Source organism: Carassius gibelio, chromosome B3 (genome assembly GCF_023724105.1).
Source record: "Carassius gibelio isolate Cgi1373 ecotype wild population from Czech Republic chromosome B3, carGib1.2-hapl.c, whole genome shotgun sequence".
Taxonomy (NCBI): Eukaryota; Metazoa; Chordata; class Actinopteri; order Cypriniformes; family Cyprinidae; genus Carassius; species Carassius gibelio.
This window is the reverse complement of record NC_068398.1, coordinates 23,082,904-23,101,064: the sequence shown is the minus strand read 5'-3', so window position 1 is coordinate 23,101,064 and position 18,161 is coordinate 23,082,904. Positions and strand designations below refer to the sequence as shown.

Here is an 18,161-nt window from a genome sequence, read left to right as displayed (position 1 = left end):
TTACTATTGCGTTCCCTCGATTGACTGTCTCGTTCACTCGATTTATAAATAGTGCGCACTATTTAGCAATCGAGGGACCGCGATAGTGATTGTGTGCACGTCTTAGTACATTGAGGGAACAAATTAGTAAATCGTGCACATGATTTAGCCTACTATTTTTTTCTTGCATGTCATGTGTAGAGCTCCGTATGGCCAAATACTGTCCTATTATAAAAAATAAAAAAAACTAGACAAAAAATACCCTTATGAATGGTTTTGTGGTCAAGGGTCACATTTTGCATGACTTTAAAACAAAAGGTGAATTTTAGAAGTATGACTAAAAAGTATATGATATGATTACATTATATACGATCTTATTTAAGTAATGAAGTAGCAATGGCCAGTCTCAGTAGACTTCAGAAGACTCATTTTGACTGTTACTTTGTCTGCTTTTATGTGTTCGTGGTAGTTTTGTATTCTTTTTGGACCCTTAAAGCTCTCAGTCCCCATTCATTGTAATTGCAGAGAAAAGTGTGACCTCAAAATAAGTAGGTCTTCGAAATTTATCGTTTTTGTTTAATGAAAGAAGAAAGTCTGCAGGTCTGAAATGAATAAAGATAAGAAATTTTTTTTTGTCATTTTGATGATTGAACTAATACTTTAAGAGCAAAAATGTGAACTATTTATGTGAAGATTCACCCTTTTGACCCAGTCTGACAGACAATCAGTCTAACACTGACTGATCTTTGTCAGAGATAAATGCGGTATGATGATGTGGGAACGGCAGCTCATCTGGTATCCTCAGCTGTCGTTTTACCCTCTACTTCAGCTGCTGCTGAGGTCTGTAGATGCACAAACTGATCCAGTGCCAGCTTGAAAAGCCACAGACACAGAGGAGACATGCTTCAGTGATCAGATCACTCTGAGCCACTGAGATATTTCAAAGCAAATGTGAGAATTCAGATATCTATCAGCTCAGACTATCACCTCCAACGTTTACCTCTTAGGTTTAACTCACACATTTTCACACATTGTGTTGTCTTGGCAAGTGAAGAAACAAACATGGTGGAAAGTGTCTTCATAAGAATGTAATTGGTGTAGTAAAGGCAGTGAGGAAGTGGTCTGTTGATATAAGGGAGCCCCTCTTATTGCCGGTGGTTATCGAAATGTGAGGAAGACTCTGTAATAATATGGATTCTGCCTTGTGAGAGTTAGAATAGAGCCACTGCAGGAGCCGGGGGAATTCACCCTGTGCGTCATAGCCAGCGCAGAGGGGAAGAGATTGATTTTAAACTGGATTTTGCCTAGGCAGTCGAATGTGTGTCTCTCTCATTGTGGAGACATGAAAGTTTGTTCATTTCTGCAGTCAGAAGGCATACAGCCACTTCTTGCTGCCAAAAACACTCCTCTGCTATTATACGATCAGTGCTAGGCTGGATTTACAATAAGCTTTTCTTTTTTTTTTAACACGATAACAGGGAACAAAAATGGCATAGCTCAGCTCAGTCTTTTGCACTATCTGCATTGTAGAGTCATTTATTTTGTTCAGGTACTGGGTATAGAGCAGCTAGGACAATGAGGCAAGTGGTTTAAAGTGAAAATTCACTTCTTAAAAGTGTAGTAATGTTTATTTTAATGATAATTTTGATGAACAGAACACCTCATTTTATTTATTTATTTATTAATTCATTCAAACTTTCTCTGCCCTAATAACGAAGGCTTATGCAATGCACAATTTTTTAGCTGCAATACATTTTTTTTCTTTTAAATAAAATATTTGTATCAAATTTTTGATAAGCAGAGTCATTTTTCTTTGTTTCGTTTTGTTTTGTTTTGTTTCGTTCTACCTCTGGCATCTCCAGTAATGACTTTCACTTTCTCTGGGCAAACATAATGGAAGCATTTGCATTATTCTGAGGTCTCTGAAACAAATATTTATAGTCTTTGCATGCAGTCTACATTGGGGTCCACAAAGGGACTACATCCAATGCAAAAATAGTTTGCATTGAGAAGAAGGAAATGGTACGCATGGGAGCAATCTTTGGAGACAAAGTATACTCATAAGTGTTTTTTTTTCTAAGTGTTAATCTGTTTAAAGAACACAGAGAGCCGAGTCTTAATTAACTTCAATCTAAAAGTTAAATGAGGCTCCCAGGTGGCTTTACTAGTTTGAGTGTGAACTCTGTGGAGCAGTGGAGGTTCTCCACTCACAGATGGTGACATGATTACTAATGCAGCTCTGTCCTGTCTTCAACCCTGTCATTTTTTCTTCACTAAAGTACACTTTTCTCCACAAATTTAGCTACTTCGTACAACTGTCAGCTAATTGGAGTTTTCTACTGTATGTTCACTCCAGAAACTCATAATTATTTCCAGAACATGCCTCCCCCAGAATGCATGTTTTGCAAACTTGTAGTTAATGATCTGAGCTGTTAACCAAAAGGTTGTAGGTTTAAACCCAACAAGGGACAGTCCCTTAACCATTGTCGTTTTACCCTTGAGCAAAGCACTTAACCCCGGGCTTCCCCAGCGGGACTGGCCCTGCAATAAGTGTTCTGTAAACTGTCTTGGACGAAACCAAAAGTTTTGCACATTTCTGAGTCAGTATAAGGATGTCTGCGAATTAAAAAAAATATGCACAAATCTGAATAAATAAACAAATCACTTGCTGATTTGGCAAAAAAACAAAAAAACAAACAAAAAAAAACACCTTTTGATCTAATTCTGGTTTAAAATGTAAATGTAAAGATAAATCATTTTTAAATGCAGCTTCTACATTGCATTTGTTTGTGTTTTTGTCAAATGTTTCTCTTTTTATTCATTTAACACATGTAAAGTGATTTATTAATTTTAATGTAAAAAAAAAACTAATTAGTATAACCTAAATGTGTTCATTAAGTTGAATGAATCAAATATAGGTAAATAAATAGACATATTTAAAACTTTTTTTTAAATCTAAATCATGTTTAAAAATGTCATTAAATGTAACAAAGTTATTTGTTTATTTACCTTTTTACTCTTAAATTAATAAAATGGGCAATTAATTAAATATTAATTAATATTATTAATTTATTATTAATTAATATTAAATATTATTAATATTAATTAAATAAATATAATTAAATAAATCGTTAAAATTGATAACAAGCATTTTTGACATTCCTAGTACTTGACAGGTATAAACATGAATGTTTCTGACTAACCACTTGTGACTGGATTACCCATATTTTAATACCAAGTGTAAACATGGCTTTGTCTGGGTGAGGTAGTGCTCTAGGATGAATTCAGCAAAGAAAGTAATAAAAACTGAATGGGAGTATGAACACCAGATGGGCTGAAAGCTTTGGTAATGCAGGTTCTACTTTTACCCCTTTCTGACTGTGTCTAAAAACAGGACCTTCTCCCCCAGTCCAAATGAAATAATAATCTTAATTGCCCTGTAAATAGAATTGTCTTCCTCCTCGCTTGGGAAAACAGGAACCCCTCTGCAATTAAGTCAGCACAGATTGGCGTTGGACTTTACGAGGCATCAGAAATCTCCAGCTGACTGCATTTTTCACCAGAAGTTTGGCACTCCCTTGATGACTCCCTGAGAGGCTCTCAAGGGAAAGCCTACTATTCATTGTAATTAAGAAATTTCTCCACTGCCGGCAGTGAAAGGCCTTATCGTTCATGCTTCAGCACACTATACCTACTGTACTGTAATCCCAGCTAGCGAATGGTCTGCGCTAGCGGGCTGCTGTTAGACACAGTGCAGCTAAATACAATTGTGACTCCTCTTCTGAGTGCTTAATCCCACTCTGTTCAGATTGCTTATTGTGTAAAAGCAGTGGAAAATCATGTGAAGTTCACACATGCAGTATATAGGAACTGCACTAAAGGAGGTTAACAAAGATAACAACAATCATTTGTTATTTCATGTTTGTGATGAGATTAAAATGTATAAATATAATATATAATATAGTATATATAATGTCAGTATGTACTTTTTAAATCAGATTTGTGATGTGAAGTAACACTTTGATATACTGTAATGTGTGATATACATAGTCATGAAATAAAAGACAAGTGCTCAGATTAATTTCCCAAAAATTTAAACTGCGACAATTAAAATAAAATAGAATTTGTCAAATTCATACATTATGGTCCAGAGAGAGCACATTGTTTAAAAGCAAAAGGCTACTTTGTAAATTAAATTATTTTGAAATCATTTGTTGAAATTGTTATTAATTTCTTTCATCCCAAATGTTGAGGTCAGTATGATTTTTTTAATAGTTTGTGAAAGATGTCTTTTATAAGGCTGCATTTATGATTAAAAATGCAGTAAAAATAGTAATACTGTTACCTTTTATTACAATTTAAAGTAACTTTTTTTCTATTTAAATATACTTTAACTGTAATTTTGATGAAAATGCTGACGTTTCAGCATCATTACTCCATTCTTCAGTGTCACATGATCCTTCAGAAATAATTTTGTTATGAATTCTAATCGTTCTAATATTCTAACAGAATTCTGATTTGGTGCTCAAGTACCATTATTGTAGATGCTTAGAACAGTTTAAGTGCTTAATATTTTTGTGGGAAAAACTTAATTTTCTTAATTTCTTTCAGGATTTGATATAGAATAGATATAATAGATATAATATAGAACAGCATTTAGTATTTTTAACAATGTAAGGCTTGTTGACTTTTAATCAATTTAATGCATCATTGCTGAATGAAAAGTATGTCTTTATTAAAAAATAATAATATCTTATTAAAACGTCTAAAGACATCTCTCCCTATGCATGGAACAATCCAGAAAATGCATCAGTCAGCTAAGCTTGAAATGGTCCTGACATCATAAATCAGATTTTCTGCTTTAAGTTAAACTGTGATTAATGTGCTCTATCCATCAGCAACACCACCGTGGGAGGAGGAACGTACATTAAAAAGTGCTGCAAAGGCTTCTGCATCGACATCCTGAAGAAAATCGCTCGGAACGTGAAGTTCACCTATGACCTTTATCTGGTGACCAACGGGAAGCACGGCAAGAAGATCAACAATGTGTGGAACGGCATGGTGGGAGAGGTGAGTAGACTTCAATAGCCAAATCTACCGATGCGATTTGTTATTGAATGCTGCTTTTCCATTTACGGAGCTAAACAAAGGTTAGATTGAAGAAAGTTTTGTTCTCCCTCTCTCTCTCATGCTCTCCTATGGAAGTCATTGTATAACAGTCAAAGCCTGATAGCAATCAAATGTGAAATTGGGGAAAGGAACTACATATTTGTTCAATTTGGATCCAGAGAGAGCGAAACGCTGGAACACAAGTTTCATTTGGCTACAAAAATGAATCGAAATATCCCAGGTGTCCTGAATATAAACTCTGCAGCTTAACTAAACCCCTGTGTCATCTTGTCTCCTTCAACAGGTGGTGAACAAAAAAGCAGTCATGGCCGTGGGCTCCCTGACAATCAATGAGGAGCGCTCAGAGGTCATCGATTTCTCTGTCCCCTTCGTGGAAACGGGGATTAGTGTGATGGTATCCCGTAGCAACGGAACCGTCTCCCCATCAGCGTTTTTAGGTAACTATCTGCAGGGCACAGCAGCTGTTTTCCCAACGATCGTCTTATTTCCACCTGTCAAAATATTGAAGTCTTTCCGCCAATCAGACCCCAGATCCGATAGAGTTGCCCACAAATCGGCTGAAGTGGGCCTCTTTTAGATTCATAGCACCCTGAGTGCTCCTCTATGCTTGATGGCACTAGATCAGCAAGCCATTATTTAATTAGCATAAGGCCAATAATTACAGGGTCTGAGAAAGTTCCCCAATGGACACTTGCCAGTTTGGCATTTGCTTCCCACGGTAAAGCTCTTTAATCTCTTCAGCTTGTCTATAGTCACACATCAAGCAGAATGCCTGGATGATAGTCGCTGACTGTGATTTTTTTCCCCCGATCTACCTGTCTCTCGCTCCTTCTTCGCTGCAGAGCCCTTCAGCGCGTCTGTGTGGGTGATGATGTTTGTGATGCTGTTGCTGGTGACTGCGATGGCTGTCTTCATGTTTGAGTATATCAGCCCCCTGGGCTTCAACAGGAACCTAGCTCAGGGCAAAGGTACGTAACTAGCACTCTCAGCTACCTACTCACTCCCTCTCTCCCTCCACGGTTCATCCTCCGTTTCCCTGCAATGCAGTCGGTCTTTCAGTTTTAGACACACTAGTAAATCCTTGCCCTGCTCTGATAGCCCCTTGTTCTTTTGCAAAACATTAAGGCCTAATTTATACTTAATTTGGGTGCTGAGTGGTTTCGGGCTCGGAGTTAGTTCAATAAAGTTCAATTCATTTTCATTGGATTCAAGTGGATCAGATTTAATTCATGTAGCCTCATTTGGAGTGCCTTTGTGTTGTGGCACTAAAAAGCATTTCTTCTCTTGTTAGGCGACTCATTTAAAGCTTCGATTTTCAAAAGGGAGGCACGTCAAAGCAATCTAAAGATAAATCAGCTGTCTATTTCTACAGCCACCTTACAAAGGAATCGTTCTAGGCTTACTTCTGTGTATTTATCGTGATGTCTTGCATGCAGTTTCATTTATATGAAAACAAAAGGCCGGTGAACTGTTCGAGAATATGAAGATTAACAGCTGAGCAGCAGGGCGCTGTACTTTGGCTTTATTCTGTGCAAGTGCTCTAATGACCGTGAAGAGGGGAGATTATGTTATAACTGAGAAAGGCTTTGGCACGAATGAAGGATGTTAATGAAAACGCATCTTCTGCAGACCCCCACGGACCATCCTTCACCATGGGCAAAGCAGTCTGGCTGTTGTGGGGCCTGGTATTTAACAACTCCGTGCCCGTGCAAAACCCCAAAGGCACTACCAGTAAATTCATAGTGTCCATCTGGGCCTTCTTCGCTGTCATCTTCCTGGCCAGTTACACTGCCAACCTGGCTGCTTTCATGATCCAGGAGGAATTTGTGGACCAAGTGACAGGTCTAAGTGACAAAAAGGTAAAACAATATTTATACACACTAGTGTTCACGTTTTTGTTTGTTTATGTATTTATTTATTTATTAAGAAATTAAAAGTTTTATTCCGCAAGAATGCAATACCTTAATCAAAGGGAGAGCAAAATATTTTCATGTTCAGAAATATTTACTGAAATAAATGTCTGTTCATCAAGATTTATCATGATTTACACAAAAAAATATCAAGTAGCACAACTGTTTTCATCATTTAGAATAATACTAGGAAAGGCTTCTTGAGCTGCAAATTAGCATATTAAGATGATTTCTGAAGGATCGTGTGACATTGAAGAGTAGAATAATGGCTGCTTAAAATTTCAGCTTTAATATCAAAGGAATAAATTACATTTTGAAATATATGAAAATAGAAAATAATTATATTTAATTATAAAAATATTTCACAATATTAAAGTTCTTGCGTTTAGCTCATGTAAGGATATTTATTGATAGATTATGTGGTAAAGTGTGTGTGTGTGTGTGTCCTAAAGATCTAATGACAGCTTGGCCACTGATGGCAGCACAGTGGTTTCGATCCTGTGATAGTGCAACAAAGTGCTTTGACCTTTGGTAAGACGTTGCAGTCTCTGCTGGGTATTTACTGCAGTCTGCAGGGTTTACGTTGCAGGCTTGATGTTTTGTTCATGAGACTCGTATCCAAGACTAACAAGTGCTCCTCCTTTACATGAAAACAAAGTCTTCACAACTGATTAGTATTTATTTCAGAGAGAGAATGCACAAGAATCTTTCATGAGAATCCTTCACCACGCCAGCATGCTGCTGTGAGTGTTGAATGACAATAAGCTTGAGCCTTCTTTAAAATCATTTGGGTGCTTGGAAGGTTTAAAAAGGACTATGCATTGAGTTGCAGAACTAGTCTGTGAAGAGAAAAACAGAAGAATAAAGACTACAGATGGCCTATATAAAAGAATAGAATAGAATAGAATAATATTTTCAGGTATTACCGTTAATTAAAGGCCTGTTTAAGTAGTTGTGGTATTAGAGCTAGTCAAAAATTTTGAATAATAGTCAAAAATATGGCAAAACAAGTGACAATCTTAACTAGTAGCCAATCCTGGCAAGTGAAAAATATCCTGTTTGAAAATAATCTCTTCAATCACGAATAAAGCCTAAAGCTATTTCACATAGATTGTGAACTTTCTTATGTAGCGGTGAGCTCTATTAAAGCAGAATAATTTGTCTTGTTCAGCTGTCATGGGACTTTTTGTTGGTGTTTTACTGTAAGCTCAGCATTTGAGAATGGTGTGGTGTTGTGATGCACAATTTCATCCACAGAATCCGGAGAATTGTGCTTCTGTACAAGTCCAGATAAGGATATATGTATGACTGTGTATTCTTCCCGATTCCCCAATATATATATATATATATATATATATATATATATATATTTTTTTTTTTTGGCTATTCAGAGAAATATGGCTGCCCTGTGAAAATGAATAACCATGCTGAGTCAAGCACGTTGAAAGTGTACATTGGCAAGAGAGCAGCAGGTGTAGACTGGCTCGAGAAGAGCTCCTCAGCTACTTGTTCCAGACAAAAAGGTCACTGTTTGGCATGTACTGGAGAATAAATGGTATAATAAGACATGCAATGTCCGTTCTCTGAAATAGAAGTCAAAAGGAAAGTTGAATTCATGTATTATATGGACTTGAGGAAAAAGAAGATATGAAGAGCAAGAGGAAATAGCTTAAAATGAAGCCCGGGGCCTGCACTCAGAATAGAGCCACAACTCTGGTCAAGTAGTCAACACACAAACACATTCAAAAACATGCCCAGTCTACTGGCTAACTGCTTCTTTTCTAAAGCACATTGATCAAAAAAGCAAGCAGCTGTTAGAAATGCTTGCATTATGATTGGCAGGATTAGATTAACAAACTCCTCTCAAATATTGCTTTAATACTCCATTTAGTGTACAATGATCTCATACAAGATGTTTCACAATATTAAATCTGAAAAACTAGAGTTGTCTTTTTAGATATTTAAAATTTCGAATAGTAACTGTATAATATGGTTTCTGTACATACTATAGAGAATGACAAGTTCTATGTAAAATCAAAAGATTTGTGTTGTAAAACACTTTTGGTTCTTATTAGAAGCAGTAAATTAATGAGTGTGAGTGATAAAAGTTTTTTATCATTTGCATTTATAGCCATGGAAGCATTTTATTTCCTGCAGTGCTTTTATTAATCATTTTATTTCATTTTTTTAACTTTGCAGTTTCAGAGTCCCTACTCCTACTCCCCTCCTTTCCGCTTTGGAACGGTTCCTAACGGGAGCACAGAGAGAAACATTCGTAAGAACTACCCCGACATGCACCAGTACATGGTGAAGTACCATCAGTCGGGGGTGAACGACGCGCTGGTCAGCTTGAAGACGGGGTATGTATTTCACACCCTCCCACGCTGTGTTTATCTGGTCCGTCTGAGCAGAATGGGTCAATTAGTGAATGAAGTCATTGTTTTTGCTGCCATGTAAATAGCCCTAGTTCCTTTTTTTTTAAATTCAGCTTCGCATAATTGAAATACAGTTAATCCTGCCGTAATACTGAATATTATAAGGTACTGTTCAGTGAAAGAAGCGCAGCAGATCAGCACGAGTAATATTAAACAGCATTCATTATCTCTCTGAACTGCAGCAAGACTTTGTCTTTGTATATTGGCAGATGGGCACAGCACAATCACACTATTAAATTACCTTACAGTATATCAATAAAGCGTAGATTATTTCTTTTGCAAGTGCACAGCATCATTTCTCGCAGCTTGGCATGTCTCTATACACTGCAGATCCACCATCTCACCATCAAAATAATCATTGAGCAAATCTACTGGATGTCAGCGGGATCCCTGAGTTACATTTGACATTCTTGAAATGTCAGACAAGAAGACTAATGAGTCTTAGACAAAGGCTTTTTCAACAGAGAGATCCAGTTTGACAAGCAGCTCACCGTGGCTCAAAATAGTTTTTAGGTGGGGTCTAAAGTCGGGTGCACTGTTTGAGACAAATTTCAGAGATCGTACAAGATTTCTATCATGAGCTGGTCATATATGGCTGTCTAATAAAGAAGCACAAATTTCCTTATGTTGCAACTGAGGTTTTACAGTATCTACAGCTTAGCATGAAAAAAAATATATATATATTTTTTGCTTTCACCCATAATTCTCTTTTCAGTTGTGACCATAATGGGGGAGGTGCAGTTTAGTTTATAATATTACATTTCAGTCTTTTTCCAGATGTGTTACTGTCAACTGAAATCAAAACTATTCAAATTTGTTTTTATCAAATAAAATTAATTAAAACACTAAAATAAAATAAAAACCATAATATATTTATGTAGTTTATATATTTATATAGTTAATATTGTGCATATTGTGTTTCTACTTAATATGCAGATTTTTTTTAATTAAAATTTACTTCACTTCTCAGAACAAATATTATTCCAAAGAAGAGCCTCACAAGCACCAAAGAGAAAATTAAAGACAGAAATGGCGAGATGTAGGTTTATATAAACAAACTATTCTGTATATATATAAAAAAAAAAAAATTATCAACTTTTCTGCTCCATTTTGCAGACACCATTTTGACAACCCCTTGCATTAAACATTAGGCTGAAGTCAGTCAAATAGCTTTTATTGCTCTGTTTTTCACTCTCTGTTTGCTTCTGGTGTAATCACACCCAGTGCTGTCTCTCACCTTAAGCTTGTGACTGCGTCTGCATCATTGCTGTAAAGTTATGATTCATTGGAGGCTTTTGGTGACATGGCAGTGCTGTTAAGGCATGAGAATGACTCATAATATTTAACCTCCCTATTTGCATCTGAATAGTGTGTGTGCTCTTTCCCTTCACCAGGAAACTTGATGCCTTCATATATGACGCAGCTGTGCTGAACTACATGGCCGGAAGGGATGAGGGCTGTAAACTAGTGACCATTGGTAGTGGCTATATCTTTGCTACCACTGGCTATGGCATTGCGCTGCAGAAAGGGTCAGCCTGGAAGCGCTCGGTGGATCTGGCCATTTTGGCTATTATTGGAGATGGTAAGTGCTTGCATACCTGGCAGCAGTGCATTTTATAAATAACAAATTGTTTAACATTTCCAATCAAAAACTGTAGTAAAATTAAAATTTAAATGCTGTTTTTCCTAAATGCATTTAAACTTATGGGTAGGACACATGGGGTTGCATTTTCATTGTGATACCACATGATAATTGTAGCAAAATTCAGTGTGAATTCAGTGTGCATTCTGAGCCAAATGTGGAACAAAATGGTAGCAAAAATGGTGATTTAAATGTATTTTTCTTTTTTTATTCTATATTTGAATTTGGTTTGAATTGCTTTTTCATTAAATACCCAAATAAGTCAATGTGAATCTGAAAATGCATTCCGAGCCGATCAGGCCCTAAACTGTCAATCGTTATATGAAGGCGGGGCACAGCAACAAGACGCAAAATAGGTCAGTACACTTATTTGTTTGCCACCTTACAACATGGTTACACTGGATGCAACAGTTGTTGTGTCGCATCCCGACATAGACAGCATCGCTGATTGTTTCGTTTGCATCGTTTTATTTATTGTGCCGCTCGCATCTGATGTAGACAGGGTGTTACCTTCCTCTCTTCTAACCCATAATAGAGTGCACGTCCCTTGGAACCTAAGTTTCCCGGGTGCCTTAAGACCCCTCAGTCTGTTTACATTTCGATTGATGCCCATGACCTACAGAAAATGCTGCTTCTCCTGCCTGCCCCAGATGACACTTCACCAGACAGATCTAGACACAGCTGTCACAGAACATGCCACAACCAAAGGGAGATAACTTAATATTAGAAGTCAAGGGCATCAATCACTAGTATCCGGTGGCTGTAAACTGTGAGAGCTCTTGTGGCAGGCGCATGAAGTTTAGGTGCCACGCAACATGCACTACGTAGAATTTGCTTACGTTCATCACTCGATGTGCAGAGGGAGATGTGCGATGCCTGCAATGCTTAGGTGTTTGGGGACATGCGATGCATTATAGGAGAAGAATAAAGTATGGTAGTAAACAGGTAAACGTGTAGAATTGCACTGTCTGTTTGCTTCTGTGCATCAATTGGAGTGTAAAACAGTGAGAGATGTTGAGGCAGTGTTTGGTTAATGGGGAATATTGACCTATTGTGCATCTTGTTGCCGAGCACCGCTTTGATAAAATGATTGACAAGTTGGGAACATGATCACCTTGGAACGCATTATTGCATTTTCAAATCCACATTGACTTAAACTACATTATCAAGGGGTTATTTATTGAAAAGGCAATTGAAACGCCTTAAGTGTAGGTGTCATTAAAGTAAAATACATTTAAATCACCATTTTGCTACCCTTTTGCTGCACATTTGGCTCAGAATGCATGTTGAAAATCACACTGAATTTTGCTACAATTATCATGTGGTATCACAATGAAAATGCAATCCCATGTGTCCTACCCATAAGTCTAAATGCATTTAGGGAAAATGGCAAATGGAAATATATCATTTAATTTTGCACTAAATGTTGCACATATGTATACAGAAATACATTGCTATTTTACATATTGCATTGTGATTTTGCATGTTACATTTCAAAATGATTTTTTCTACCCATATGCTTTCATAGAATAATGAGTACATGTAGTTAATTAATATTACTATATTAGTATTATTATATCATGAAAGATGTGATAAATGGGACATCTACATCCATTTTCTTTTAAGAAAACATGGGCACATTATGTGTCTGACTTATATTCATACTTATGTGTGCCACTGTCTTTATGTTGAAAATATGTCTGTTCTTTATTTGTAAGTAACTTTAAAAGTGTCTGTTTAGTGACTAAATGTAAATGTCTACCCTAAAGATATTGTATGCTTGTATTAAAGCCAAAACTAGAATGCGTTGCGTTCATGCAGCAATGTCCATAATTTTAGTTCAGGGATCTTCCTTCATAGACGTCTGCAGTATTTCTCTCTCTGTCCATACTATAAGCTGTGCTTCAAAGAAGTGCTATACTCCGAGTATGAAAAATGACAGAATTATCCCCCCTAGCAGCTGTACCTTGTAGAGAAAGAGAAAAAAGTCTCAGATGGTGCTAACATATGGCTAAAACTTGAGTGTATAATTTTACTGATCCTCATTTTGACATGTTAGTGCGTGGGGACATCTGGAACAGGAGGATATGTCTGTGGACGGTAGTACTATGGCCCACTGATGTGTACATGAAATGGGAGATATCTGATTGATATCTGAGCTGATTGATGACGTGGACCTGGGCGTGTGCGTCTTTCTTCAGGTGAGATGGAGGAGTTGGAGGCTCAGTGGCTGACTGGGATCTGCCACAATGAGAAGAACGAGGTAATGAGCAGCCAGCTGGATGTGGACAACATGGCTGGAGTGTTCTACATGCTTGCGACCGCCATGGGTCTCAGCCTCATTACCTTTGTCTGGGAGCACCTGTTCTACTGGAGACTCAGATACTGCTTCACTGGTGTCTGCTCGGGCAAACCAGGCCTGCTCTTCACCATCAGCAGGGTAAGGCTTCCGTTAAGACAATCTTCCATACCTGGACATAAAATATCGGGAGGACTCCCTGTTACATGTATAAAATGTATTTAGTGCATCAGACCACCTAGAGGTTTGTGAATCCACTGTTGAAGACCCCTAGTTTTGGTGTTTGCTGAATTGGATCGCCCTAACAGTTATCAGTCCTCAGTCTTGACAGTAGGGACAGCCAAAATCACTCAACCTGGCTTCTGAGAGTGTCAGTGGTAATCCAGTTAGTGTTTGAGCTCAGTCTTTATCCTGACATGGGAAGTGTATGAAAGAAAAAGTTTTTCAAAAATGTGATTTTCGACCACCCTTTCCATGGCCAGGGAGCTTAAAATGACAGCGCAGCAGTCTGTTTTGACAGCCAGCATGATCTCTAGCACAGCCAAAAGCTCAGTATGTCTTAGTTTAGTTTTGATCCCCGATGGGTTTGTGTACGTGCTATCAGTGTGAGAATATGGTGCCTCTGATTAGCATCTTTAAGGTAATAAAATGCTGTTGTTGGAGAACTCAAGTGTTTACTGGTAAAAAAAAAAAAAGAGATTCACAGAGATAGTAAGAGGAGGGGATCATTTTTAAACAAAATATGCCTTTCAAAATAAACCCCTTGGCAATTTGTTCTTATATTTGACTGCATCTGTGTCACAGGCTTTATCTATGCCCTAATTAAAAACTTGTGCTTTTTGATATCACTGACTGGTACATTTGCAAGTCACAGACATCATAGTTAATGTATGAATATTGAGCTTGATTTTTTTTTCTTTTTCTGTAGGGTATATGGAGTTGCATTCATGGCGTTCACATCGACATGAAGAAAAAGTCATCCGATTTGGACTTCAGTCCACAGTCCAACATGCTCAAGCTTATCAAGTCCGCCAAGCAGATGACTAATATGACCAACCTCAGCGGCTCCAGGATCAACTCTCCTAAACGTGGCGGTGAGTTCATGCATTCGGCAAGCCCCATGATCATGGACATGATGGCAGAGAAAGGGAACTTTATCTACACTGACAACCGTAGCTATGCCCAAAAGGACATCTACGGAGACTCCAGCGACTTGCAGGCATATCTGGCCAACCGCCACAAGGACCATCTAAACAACTACATCTTCCAAGGTCAGCATCCCCTCACCCTCAATGAATCAAACCCTAATACCGTAGAGGTGGCGGTGAGCGCAGACACAGCCCAGACCAATGCAAAACCCCGAGCTCTGTGGAAGAAATCTGTGGATACTTTGCGTCAAACACAGGGGCCTGAAACCCTAGACCCCCGTTTGTCCATGAAGAGTCAGAGATACCTGCCAGAGGACACAGCACACTCGGATATCTCTGACTGCTCAAGCAGGGCCACCTCCTACAAGGATCCAGACAATAACAAGCACCTGAAGCCCAAGGATAACTTAAAAAAAAGATCGATGACGTCAAAATACCCTAGGGATTGCAGCGAAGTAGAGCTGTCCTACTTAAAAAATAAGCAGGGCGGAACGGGCCGGGAGAAAATCTACACCATAGACTCTGACCGGGAGCTGAGTCTGCACTCAGAGCCACAACATTACAGGGAAGGCAGAGGCCTAACAACTGACGATTTGGATTTCGGCGAAATTTATTCAGACCACAACGACAATTACAGGAAATGTGACCAGCCCATCATCCATCTCAACAGCAGCCCCCTCCATCAAGGCGACTCGGACCTTCTGCCGGACAATGTCTACAACAAACACTACAACATGAAAGAGAAGAACCTCAGTTCTCACGAAAGCAACGACCGGTTCAAACAGACTCATTGCCGGAGCTGTCTTTCGAAGGTGACCAACTACGGTACGGGGCCGTACGCCGGCCTACGCTCGCCGTATAACCGGTGTGAGGCATGCCTCCACATGGGCAACCTGTATGACATCAGTGAAGACCAGATGCTGCAGGAGGCCATGATCAGCCCTAGCATGCACCACGATGACATGTTTAGCCACTACTGGCCTCAGACGGATGGGCCACATGTGCAGAGGAGGAACAGACTGAGGCTTAGCCGTCAGCACTCCTTTGACAATATCATGCTTGAGAAGCCCAAAGAAATTGACCCGAACCGGCCGGCACGGAGCGTCAGCCTAAAAGAGAAGGACCGCTTCCTGGAGGACAGCCCTTATGCAAACATGTTTAACATTAAGGCTGACAAACTATTTGGCAGCAGGTCCATGCTCTTTAACCGAAACCTGGAGGAAAGCAAGCGTAGTAAGTCACTTTACCCCGATCACCCCTCGGACAACCCCTTCATGCAATCTGTACGGGATGACACTCGCTTGGTCCACGGCCGGAGCTCCTCTGACATTTACAAACAGTTGGCTCCCATCAAAGCTAGGAATGAGAACAATCTGAGGTCATCCGAGAAGTCCACCACTTCATACTGTTCCAGGGATGGTCGAATACCCAATGACATGTACATTTCAGAGCATGTAATGCCTTATGTAGCCAACAAAACTAGTGCATACTCAGCTCCCCGGGTTCTCAATTCTTCGCAGTTTAGCAATAGACGAGTGTATAAGAAAATTCCTAGTCTCGAGTCAGATGTTTAATGCTTTTTTTTGTAGTTGAACTATTTACTCACTTAGAATGCCACAGTCACCTACATCTAAAAAGTAACCGAGATATCGCTCCTCTTATACGAGAGCTTTCTAGAGGTTTTCAGCATTTTAAGATGACTTCTGGGCAGGAATCTGCAGAAAGACAGTTAGTCAAGTGTAAGCTAATAAAATGTGATCTGGCATGGAAGTTGTTCATTATCCCCAACACTTGGCCTAGCGCTAGTGTGTACTCGAAACGTTAAGTGCTAGGACAGATGTGCGGCTTAAAGTCTGACTTGAAGCAGATCCTATGGTGGGGTTTCAAGTATTTGGCCCCACATTGCATGTGACAAGCGCGTATATGTATCTGATGGACTGTGGCTGGAATAGTTCCTGATCTTAAGGCAAGCAAGGATATATCATCCATGGCACTCAGCGATTACATTTTTGCATTTATTACTATAGACTTGGGATTTTTGGCATTCTAATCCCTATTTAGAATTTAGACTCTTCTCTATCTTATTTGGTAGCACAATAATCATTAGTTAACCACCCACCTCTGCTTTATAAACAGAACTTCTATTTTACTGTCAGGAATAGATTTCTTTTGCATGTGTGTTTCTTTTATGGTCTTATTTCAGTTGAAGATATACTTCCATTAATGTGATTTCTTTCAACAGCTGAGGTGGTCATCTGTGCAATGAAAACTTGACCTGTAGGTTGTTTGACTGGGAATATTGTATTGATCCTCCATTTCCAGATTGTGGGGAAGTTTTTGCGATGGAAGTTTGTCTCACATTTATTTTGTTCGATACTTCCATCCTGTCACTGTACACTGTGAAACCGAATCATCATCCCTCGAAGACTGTTGTTTACTGTAGTTTAGCGGAGCCTCCCTTTGCTGTTGCGATCCACTCAGTAAGTGTAACGATGACCGCGTGTGAAGCTTGAAGTCTGAGCTAGAGCATTGGTTTCCTGTCGCAGTCCGTAACACGATCAACACGCTATTTGCATTGAGGACTACCATGCAAGACCTTTTGTTCTGCAGACCTATTACTAAACTTTATACTGTACAGACACACTCAATGAACTCCATGCAATGTGAATCAGAACACATAGCCAAATCATGTATTAGATCAAATACCTCAGGATGGTTCTGTATCATTTTGTGTAATATTTTCTGTACACCACATTAAGGCACATTCACATTGTATTTGGGCATGTTTTCCTCCACTCCGCTATGTTCGTCTGAGGACTTCCATTGCAGGTGTATTTAGAGAGAGGATCTTTCAGCCATCTTTGAAATGAGCTTTATGTTTACGACTCCAACATTTGTTGGAAAAAAGGATGCAGTGTCGATATGAACGTGTTGTACGACTGCTCTAGCATCTTCCCCTCTCATATTAGACTTGGTTTCTTTCAACTTCCCCAATAATGTGACATAATTCACCATACACTTATCTTGAATATGTCATCACTGTCATAATTATGAACATATTCATCATATGAAGTGCTGCTTTAAGAAGCTAATGTGCGTATGCACATGTAAAATATCAAGGTCTTGTAATCATATATGCCATACATAGTTTTTACACTTTACAACTTGTTTTTCAGTTATTTTTTCACCCTTGTAATAACCCCAGTCTTTAAGAAAAATGTATTTTGATTACATGAACATGAATTATAATAATGGCATGCAACTCAATTGTAACTTTTTCTATGTTTTTGTTATGGTGTTATGATCACAAATTATTTGTAACAGGGTGCAAATATATATATATATATATATATATATATATATATATATATATATATATATATATATATATATACACACACAGCAAACTATAATTCATATTGCAGAGCTGCTGTTTTGGGAAATAAGCAAGGTATTAGCCTCTAGTATTAATCACAGAGCCACATCTGCATTGATATTGTATCTTTTGTGAGGCGAGGTGAATATCCTTGCTGTTCCTCGAATGGTAGGTGAAAACATCACCAGCTGCGCTTTCTGTATCTTACCTGTCTCATATATGGCCAGACTTAACCTGTAAAG

General features: G+C 38.5%; 2 protein-coding genes across 2 annotated transcripts in view; both read left to right on the top strand.

Annotated features, from left to right (window-relative positions):
- The window catches only part of LOC127952285 (glutamate receptor ionotropic, NMDA 2A-like), a 51,429-nt gene extending 43,952 nt beyond the window's left edge, over positions 1–7,477 (top strand). Inside the window, exons 5-9 of the mRNA XM_052550674.1 lie at positions 4,878–5,049; positions 5,393–5,546; positions 5,952–6,077; positions 6,739–6,968; positions 7,472–7,477. Of these exons, the coding sequence (XP_052406634.1) occupies positions 4,878–5,049; positions 5,393–5,546; positions 5,952–6,077; positions 6,739–6,968; positions 7,472–7,477 (688 nt within the window). The remainder of the gene's footprint in view (positions 1–4,877; positions 5,050–5,392; positions 5,547–5,951; positions 6,078–6,738; positions 6,969–7,471) is intronic.
- A 1,756-nt stretch (positions 7,478–9,233) lies between these two features.
- On the top strand, positions 9,234–17,905 carry LOC127953945 (glutamate receptor ionotropic, NMDA 2A-like). Its single transcript, XM_052553319.1, has 4 exons — positions 9,234–9,379; positions 10,849–11,036; positions 13,298–13,536; positions 14,324–17,905. The coding sequence occupies exons 1-4, from the start codon at positions 9,312–9,314 to the stop codon at positions 16,115–16,117; spliced, it is 2,289 nt and encodes a 762-aa protein (XP_052409279.1). The 5' UTR covers positions 9,234–9,311; the 3' UTR covers positions 16,118–17,905.
- Positions 17,906–18,161: the final 256 nt, after the last annotated feature.